A 9,492-nucleotide genomic window follows, 5' to 3' on the forward strand; every position below is an offset into this window, starting at 1 on the left:
TCTCAATTTTGTGTATAAATATCTCCGTAAACTGGCTGTCTAAGACGCTAGAAAGGTGATGCTTTCAATTTTTTTCTTTTTTAGTGTTCTGTACCAATAATAATGATCCGTATAAAAGTGAAAATACATAAACCATTACATCAGGTGCACTATAAAATAATAGGACAATTTTCTTTGCTGTACAATACCTGTATTTGAGAACCTAAGAACTCTGTACAATTTTAGGCTATTCAGTGTGAATTTTCAAAGACAATAAACAAGCCTTTTATCCATTATTTGCACAGCTTGGCAGTGAGCCTTATCCATTGCAAAAACAACAATGTAGAGGTTTATATTACTTTTACTTGCAATGTATGTGCTTATTACATAGGTACCAATTATGGATCTCTTACATGGATAGACAGAAACCATCTCTCATTAATCAATTTATAAGTTGCATGAGGAGAAAAAGCTTAGACCATTGTCAATGTCCAATAGTACACATAATCTTCACAACGTGGTTCGATACAATGCAGTTGGATAAGCTGACACAAGATACTTCCTTTTCAAGAGAGACAAGTTCGTGCATCCGAGCTTTTGACCTAGATGTTTGCAGAGAAGCCTCCCCAGCTACATGAAACGGCTCCAGCGAGGATTTGACTCCTGATGGATTTATGAAGTTGGAACTTTTGAATTGGTCCTTTGTTGACTGCTTTGAATTGTTTTTCTTGAGCCGAGGGTCTATCGGAAACAGTCTCTTTACCTCCAAAGGTAGGGGTAAGGTCTGTGTACACTCTACCCTCCCCAGAACCCCACCTTGTCGGATTATACTGGGTATGTTGTTGTTGTTGGAACTTTTGAATTGGGTTTCCTCAAATTTTGTGCTGAAACGACAATTATTTTGCCTGTTGCAATATACCTGCTACTCAATAAGTCTTTCATGGTGTTTGATAATCTCACATAGGCACCCATATTATATCTGGAAAATCTAGAAGTGAGATGAAAGGCAAGGAGAAAAGGCATAAAAAGCACAAGGATAACTAAGAAGCACAAACATCGATATAATGATCAGAGGAAAGAAAATCAAGAAGTACATTGTAGCTGTTATATATCAAAAGCAAAACATCTGAATGTAATCTACATAAAGCAGGGATAATACATAAAAGAATCTGCGGAAAGCAGGGAAGCAAGAGAGGAGAAGAACACAATATAGAATAAGTGTGTATAATCAGCTTTGTGAAAATCAAGTAGAAGAAAAGGCGTACATGTCAAGCAGGAATGAGAGGTCAATTGCATATTGGCTGTTGATCACCAGATGAAAATTAAGTTGCGGAAGTCAAAAAGACCATTGAAGTATAGAAAATTAGACCAAGAGTTTCAACAGCCAAGAGAATAAATTAAGATGGGCATCAGAGTTCATTCCTTACCTCTCAATTGAAGTACCGACATATCAGTAGTGCAAACAGTTTCTAGTCTTCGCCCGTTTATTTCCACTGAACTCCAAAAACCCTTATGTGTATTTGGTGTAGAATCAAGCTTCAATATCAATGGTAATCGTTGAAATTATTTTATAATTCCTGTTTAAGTACACCTGAAATTGAATTGGAGTAACATCGGATGACAACGTAAACTTATAGGGAAACACATATTTAGCTTATTCAGACAAATAGGAAGGACATGCATATGAAGAAGCCACTATAAGGGCACAAAAATAAACAACAACAACAACAACCCAGTGAAATCCCACAACGTGGGGTCTGGGGAGGGTAGAGTGTACGCAGACCTTACTCCTACCAAGGTAGGATGGCTGTTTCCGAGAGACCCTCGACTCAATAAAAACATAAAAAGAGGTCAGATACGGCTAAGAGATTCAAAGCGATATGGAAATGAAGTAACGCAAGCGACACAGATAACATAGAATAATCAAAGCACAGGAAATAACAGATAATAGCATAATAGCATAAATTAGAGCACAAGAAATTATACTACGATAATGCGACTATTAATAAGGCAGGGTAATGAGACTATCTACTAGCCTTCTACCCTAATATGGGTCCTCCAAACCCTCCTATCTAAGGTCATGTCCTCGGTAAGCTGTAACTGCGCCATGTCGTGTCTAATTACCTCTCCCCAATACTTCTTTGGCCTACCCCTACCTCGTCTGAAACCATAAGGGCACAAAAATAAAGCGGCAAGATAAAAATTCATCCACCACACAATCTCTACAATCTAAATTTTTTAGTTAGAATCACGTACAAAAATGATCTGTTAGAGAAGTTTTTATTCAAAATGATGAAACAGCAAAAGAAATTCGAGGTTTGATTTGCCTACCTCACGGATAAATTCATCTACTCTTGTATCAGAAACAACGCTCTCTTAGATCAAATATTCATATGATATGAGAAGTTAAGACAATACTAATTCTCTAATTTAATTTGATGAATTGTGATAAAAAAAAAAAGATCAAACTTGAAGTGTAAATGTTCTGAATAAGCATAGAAGGGAAAAAAGAATGCTGCCAAGTATTCACGGACCTTCACCAAACGGATAGAGGCAGCTAGTAAACTCCCATCCAAATCTGGAGTACAAGCATTAGAATGGAGGCATAATCCAGCTTTAACAATTCTCATGGTTTTGACTTCCTCACCAGCCGGGAAACATAGAGGCATAATACTCGTTCTGCTTTTGCTACAGTGAATCTTCTTCTCAAAGCTTTTATCAATTAGATCTTTCACTCCCTACCATACAATTTTTTGTTCACTAAAATATGCGATAGAGAAGAATTAAGAAGAAATGAACAAAATTTCAAGCGACAATGCTAAAAAATCTACCAGGATATGGGACCCTAGGCAGCCCAATTCTTGCAAGCAGGTCTTATAGTAACTTCATCCTTGATTTTGTACCTCATAGACCAGCTATGTGCAACCCGTAAAAAATCTTCACAAAAGCATCAACCTGCATCAAAATACGATAAACATCTCATTCATCCTCATCAACTGTAATACGCAGTGGCAGTGCACTCAAAGTTCCTCTAAATATCTGTTGAACAGTAACCATTGGTAAACCATGTATCATGCAGTAACAGTGAATTATGATAAGGTTATGAAAGAGGCATTAGTATGATATAAAAAGATTATATTCTTCGCAGATAAATACAGACCACTATCTGCAGTAGCTGTTGGAGTTAGAAAATTCGTTCCATTACATCTAGCTGATGTTGATCCTGATATTGCAACAGTTAATGTTAGACGTGCTAACTAATCAGTAAAGTAAATAGTATAGTTGGAATACTGGAAGTATTAGTTTCGGACTAACCGACTTCAAACTCAGAGAGAACTAATCATATTATATCCTTTGTTGACAGTAATTAGTATATTTTTAGCTGCAGGTGCATGTCCTAACGAATGAAAGAAACCAAAGACTAACTTTAATGACGTAAATTAATGTATGCATCAGATTATTTTTCTCTAACCTTCTTCAGAAGTTACCGGAGGATCAACAATTATGACAACAGTTTGTCTTTGAGGTTGAATAGCAACTTCCGTTGAGGATAATGTATTACTTGAATGATAACTAAGTCGCTGCCCTTTTATTTGGATCTTTTAGCTTACAGTTGCAACAAAAAAGATTGTTTTCTACCAGGTGACATTTGTGCAAATCTGGTGCGGCGCTCAAATTTCCATCAGCTCATTGTTGTTCCTTAATCTCTTGAGCTCTACGCGCTGCAATATCTTCGTTTATGGATATTTCTGTTCCATATATTTGTTTGTTGTAAGAGATTACAAATTCGGTTTAATTCCGAGAAAGTATTAAGTCCATATCAACTGATCACTTCATTCAATTTCTTTAATTTCACTGTATTATCCTCCATCTTTCTACCTAAATTACTGTCAAAATGTTACCTATTCAATAACCTAATGAAATTAGAAAAGCAAAGAGACAAAATTTAGGATAACCTTTATCGTTATCGACAGGGAAAACATAATATAAACATTAAAGGAACTATAACAAAGAATTAATTAGTCGATGAAGCAAAGGCAATTTAACCCCCCCCCCCCCCCCCCCCCCCCCCCACACCAAAACATCAGAACGACAATGATAGAAGGGCTTTGTCACTGAAATGCTTTCAGTACTCAAAAAATTGAATTCACCAGCCGCCCAAGAAGATGCAGCTATATGTGTCAATTTCCAAGCATGCAAGAGTAAATGAAACCAAATTACTGACATACATGTAAAAGATTCATTAAGAAACTACCAAACAACAGGAAAACCAACAGATTTTTCATCAAAAGAAGAGAAAAAACAATACCCAGCAGAATAAAATCACCAAAACTAATAGTAGCAAACTAACAAATATTTCATCAAAAGAAGAGAAAAAACAATACCAGCAGAATAAAATCACCAAAACTAATAGTAGCAAACTAACAAATATTTCATCAAAAGAAGAGAAAAAACAATACCAGCAGAATAAAATCACCAAAACTAATAGTAGCAAACTAACAAATATTTCATCAAAAGAAGCTGAAAATATAATACCTAGCATATGACCCTTTGACCAGTTCATTATTATATCACACTGCCATTGGGGCTTGTTTATATGTCTGTTCTTTTTATAGCTTATATCAGTTAGAATGAGAATATGCAAGTTTGCTAAAAAGAAGGTAATATAGAGTAGCCTTTAAGCTAGAGCTAGAAATGCATGAAGCACAACATGTAAACACGAGAGAAATTTTTGCTTATTGCGGACCTTCAACTCAGATGATGCCATTAGTCAGCTCCTTGGCAACTAGGAAAAATGTAGCCAAACGAGCTGGCTGCTACTCTGAGCAGCTCCAAGAACTCAAGCCACAAAAGCTCCAGCAGTCATACAGCTGGCATGCCCCTATTGACTGCTGAAGACTAGGATCCACAAGGACAACTGACTATGTGTTTCTGAGGATCTGCAAGAAATTATCGAAGAGAGAATAAATAGACTTAAAATTTATTCAAAAGACGCATGGTTAATTTAATAAGTTAGGATCAATAAAGATGAAATGTATGCTTCTATTCCAAGCTAAATGATAATAGTTGATAAATTGCTCCCGCAATATATCTGTATTCTCCCTTTTAATGGAGGAATGAAATGTATGCTTCTATTCCAAGCCAAATGATAATAGTTGATAAATTGCTCCCGCAATATATCTGTATTCACCCTTTTAATGGAGGAATGGACGCAAAATTCCAAAGTTACGTAGGTTTCTTTTTTCTCCCAAAAAAAAAACTATAACTTAAAAGCTTTAGCAAAATTAACCCATGCTTAAAGAACTCTAAAGCTTATGTTTTCTTTAGAATTCTAATTTAGATTGAATGGTTAAAACTCTAGGAACTATGATTACGTATAATTACTATAAGATGAGTGGTGTAAGGGGTAACTCAAAAGAAACTCAAGAAATATGGTAAATTAGGCAAACAAAAATAGAGAATGAAATAGGAAATCTAGACTAAGGAGCACAAATGTGCTGGCAAATGAATTGATTGTTGTCAAAAGAAAAAAATAAATGCATATAGAGAGTCAAGGAAAAATGTAGAGCACTTAAAACATGAAATGAGCTTCAGACAAAGACAAGCAATTCTAGTAAGTCCACCCTGAAATAAAGAATTCACAATTCTAAAAGTTAAAGGTAACTGAACAAGATTCCAATAAACAATAAAAAAAAATTGACAAACCCAATAAGCAAGGGATACAATACCATAACCGAAAAACAGGATGGAACAAAAGAAAAACATAGAAGAAAATCCAATACCTGTTAACTTTTCTTACAGATGCCAAAGTCCCTGTGTCTTTTCTCCATACAAAAATGTATGACCTCATCTATTAAGTCCAAATAACTGCATAATCAGCGCAACTACAAACCTTTTCTACCAAAAATATTTTAAGCCGGGTAAGTAGGTCCACATACCTTATAAAATCAAGTTACAGCTTTTAGGAACTTTTCTGGTAACATCACGTGAACCAAGAAGCTCATATATTGCAACAGAGCACGCTAATCATCCTGAATTGGTGTTTCGTACACTTAACCACAATTATAATCAGTATCTAACCCACACTTCATCATCAAAGAGGACAATTGGAACACAGAATTGCGATCACGAATATGATTGAAACTTTTAAGCATAACAAAACAAATTTGTGAATCAACAGATATGCCATGAAACAACATCATACGCAGAAAAATCTTCACACCAGCTAGTAAGTTTCTTTTGCACAACCTATTAATCACAGCACTATAATCTCTAATAGAGATTTCAAAGCCCTTCTCAATCATCTTTTGGAACAGAACCACTGCCTTATCCACTGATCCTTTTGCACAATACGCTTTTATTAGAATGGTGTAATCACATTTCATCAAGCCAACATCTTGGAGTGTAGAAAATAGTTCCTCAGCATTCTTTAGTTCTCCGTGTGTACATAAACCATTAAGGAGAATGTTGTACGTGACTCGACTTGGCTGAAGTTTGTGCACCGCCATTTCTTTATGCAATCGGAAAGCACCTTTCATATCTCGAGCCTCGCATAATTTTTTAATAATGGTGTTGTAAAAAATTTCATCCGGCTGAAAACCATCCGGTAACATACCCTTTAGTATCCGTACAGACTCATGCATCTGCCTTCTTCTACAGAGGCATTTCATTATCACTGTGTAAGTAACATGAGTTGGTTCTATGGCCCTTGCTTTCATTTCCTCTAGCAACTCAAAAACGGCTTCAATTTTTCCTTCTTCACCATAGGCATCCATAAGAATTGTGTACGTCCTCGATGATGGTATCAACCCATGTGAATATATAGTGTCAACCCAGTTCCTTGCATCATCAAACTTTCTGGCTTTGCAGAACCCATATATTAAGGAATTGAATGTAACTATGGTTGGCATTATTCCTTTCCCTGTTATCAGTTGGTATACCTGAACAGCCTCACCGATGTCACCAAGTTTTGCATATCCATCAATCATAATATTACCCAAAACAACATCATCCATTAAGTCACAATTTATGAAAGCGTCAAACAGAACTCTTGCCTCACAAATGTACCCTCTCTCACAGAAGCTTTTGAGAATAGATCTATGAGCAACAATATTTGGAAGAATTCTCTTACAACACAACATATCATTGTACAATTGAAAAGCCATCTCAACCAATCCTTGCTTACAAAGGCCTGAAATAAGAATCGAGTACATGATAGGATCCGGTTTATGACCGCTGCTCTCTATCTCATGGAACAAATTCAAAGCTTCATCTAAACGTCCGCTTTTACACAAACTGCTAAGTAACATCGTGTCTGAGATATCACTGGCATGGACCCCCGTCTCCTCTTTCAACTTAATACCCTCATCATTGTAATATCCACATATCAACATTGTATACGTGAAAATATCAGGATCTATGCCTTTATGAAGCATTTCATTAACGAACTTCCAGACACCATTCATCATACCAAGCAAATGAAATCCTTTGGCGAGGACGTTATAAGTTACCTGATTAGGCTCTAAACCATGTTTCTTCATATCATCTGTGAACTCCAATGCTTCTTCCATTGCACCAGCCACACTTAATCCGTGAATGAGAATATTGTAACTATATACATTGGGATGTAATCCACATTTAAACATCATACAAAAGAATGACTTCGCAACGTCTATGGAACCCATTTTACAGGAACTCGACATAAGAGTATTGAAAGCCACAACACAAGGCCCAGATTCTCTACATTCAGTCTCTCGAAGAAAATCAACTGCTTTTTGCATCAAGAATTGTTTGCAAAGTCCATCTATAACAATGGAATTAGTATACTTGCTCGGGTTTATCCCACTGGCTTTGATGTCATCATAGACATCCCAGATGTTATCGGTGTGTCTCAAACTATACAACAAATTATTATATGTAATTATCGAAGCATGGATATTGGAATCTTTCATCTTGGCAAAAACATAGAGAGCATCATTAACCATCTGACACCAGGAATAAGCAGAAGCCAGCATATCCCAGACAACATGATTAGAATCCCATTTCTGAAAGCGACTCGAAAGCAGCTCACATATCGAATGAGCTGAACCAGAGCCTGATTGGAAATCACAACAAATCTATATAAACAGCAAAATGAGCAATGTAAGAAGTACTCCCCATGTCCCAAATTATCTAATGCACTTTCCTTTTTAGTTTGTCCCAGAAAAAATTACACTCCCTCTATTTCAATACATGTGAAATAGTTTGACTCGTCACAAAGTTTAAAAAAGAAAATGAAAACTTTCCAAATATAGAAATGTGACTAGCAACAAAACAATGTCACATTTCCATATCTAGAAACAACTTTAGCTTAAAATTTTCATTTTTAAATTAACGAGATCATTTATAGCCACACAAATGTTTTTTTAAACTAAAAATTTCAAAAAAAAAAAAAAAAAAACTTTTATTTGGGGTGCCAATTACATCAAATGTGACTAAGCAAGCACCAAATTACACTACACTAACAACAAAAATACAATTTTTAATGACATAAGCAATAAACCCAATATACCTTCTTGTTGAACCAAATATTGTAAATGAAACTTCAAAGCTCTAAACCTTTGTTTTTTAGCCAAAATATGAGCAATAACAATGTATGAAACTCTTGAATGCTTAAATCCATAATCATTTCTCAACAAGAAAAAGAACTCAAGTGCAGATTCAGTATTTCCAACACTTAGTTTCTCAACAATTCCTTCTATTTCCAATGAATTTAGCTCAAAGATTAAATTTTTAAAACATGGGTTTTGTTGTAAATGATTTGTTGAACCTTTAGTGTGATTTTGTAGGAAAAAACTGAGGATTCTTGATTTTCCGGTGGCGGATGGTGGTGGTTCACGGTGGTTAACGGCGAGGTTAGTGGTGGTGAAGAAAGAGGGATTAAGGAGGAAGAGAGAGGAGATTAATGGAGGTTTAAGGGGTGATTTGAGGGTTAATCGAAGCATTAGGAGAAGTAAAGAGAAAAAAGAATGGGAGGTTTAGAGGGTTTAGGGTTTAAGAGATAGTAAAAGAATGGCCATTTGGTTGTGGGAGAGACAAAGGGAACGACGTCGTCATGATCTTTTTTTTTTTTTCCTTCTTAATTGGGGTGTGTACAAGGGAAAATGTTTTTCTATTTTCTCTTATTTGGCTGTACTTAAGCTCTTGAAAATGTTTTTTCAAAGTACCTTTATATTTTTTGTATGTATTTTATAATACACCCTCCGATTTATAACTAGTGTCCACTTAGAAGTGTGCATTTACATACTCCGGAAGAAATTAACTTTATTTTTTTCAGACTTGCCATTATTAAATGGTAAGTACCTGGAGTGCAAGCTCAGTGACGTAATATCTGAGGGGGAGGTGGAAGTGACGATCGAAGCACTAGCCATACACAAGAGAGGAAGCTTCAAGTATCTTGGGCCCATAATCTAGGGAAACAAGGAGATTGATGATGATGTCGCACATTGTATTGGAGTGGGATGGGTGAAATGG

At 35.8% G+C, this 9,492-nt stretch overlaps 1 protein-coding gene across 10 annotated transcripts; it reads right to left on the minus strand.

Moving 5' to 3' along the window:
• Positions 1 to 314: 314 nt before the first annotated feature.
• Positions 315 to 9,181, minus strand: LOC132641914 (putative pentatricopeptide repeat-containing protein At1g13630). 10 transcript variants are annotated; one of them, XM_060359034.1, is made up of 9 exons: positions 8,531 to 9,175; positions 5,919 to 8,074; positions 5,763 to 5,830; positions 4,727 to 4,919; positions 2,811 to 2,934; positions 2,514 to 2,717; positions 1,407 to 1,570; positions 1,245 to 1,280; positions 315 to 958 (listed from the first exon to the last, which is right to left on the minus strand). In XM_060359034.1, exons 1-2 carry the CDS (start codon positions 8,961 to 8,963, stop codon positions 6,033 to 6,035), a joined length of 2,475 nt encoding a protein of 824 aa, XP_060215017.1. In that variant the 5' UTR covers positions 8,964 to 9,175; the 3' UTR covers positions 315 to 958; positions 1,245 to 1,280; positions 1,407 to 1,570; positions 2,514 to 2,717; positions 2,811 to 2,934; positions 4,727 to 4,919; positions 5,763 to 5,830; positions 5,919 to 6,032. The 10 variants fall into 10 exon arrangements, with proteins under 10 accessions (XP_060215017.1, XP_060215020.1, XP_060215016.1 ...); XM_060359037.1 differs by having other exon boundaries at positions 315 to 1,570; positions 5,919 to 6,123; positions 6,229 to 8,074; positions 8,531 to 9,181; XM_060359033.1 differs by lacking the exon at positions 1,245 to 1,280 and having other exon boundaries at positions 315 to 884.
• Positions 9,182 to 9,492: the final 311 nt, after the last annotated feature.

The sequence above is a fragment of the Lycium barbarum genome, chromosome 5 (assembly GCF_019175385.1).
Source record: "Lycium barbarum isolate Lr01 chromosome 5, ASM1917538v2, whole genome shotgun sequence".
Taxonomy (NCBI): Eukaryota; Viridiplantae; Streptophyta; class Magnoliopsida; order Solanales; family Solanaceae; genus Lycium; species Lycium barbarum.

What these genes read in the sequence shown, in the direction of transcription:
- LOC132641914 (XM_060359036.1), bottom strand. Translation starts at nt 8,963, where the DNA reads ATGCTTCGATTAACCCTCAAATCACCCCTTAAACCTCCATTAATCTCC. An exon ending in ATATTTGGTTCAACAAGAAG is followed by an intron (nt 8,075 to 8,530) that starts GTATATTGGGTT and finishes ATTTCCAATCAG; the next exon opens with GCTCTGGTTCAGCTCATTCG.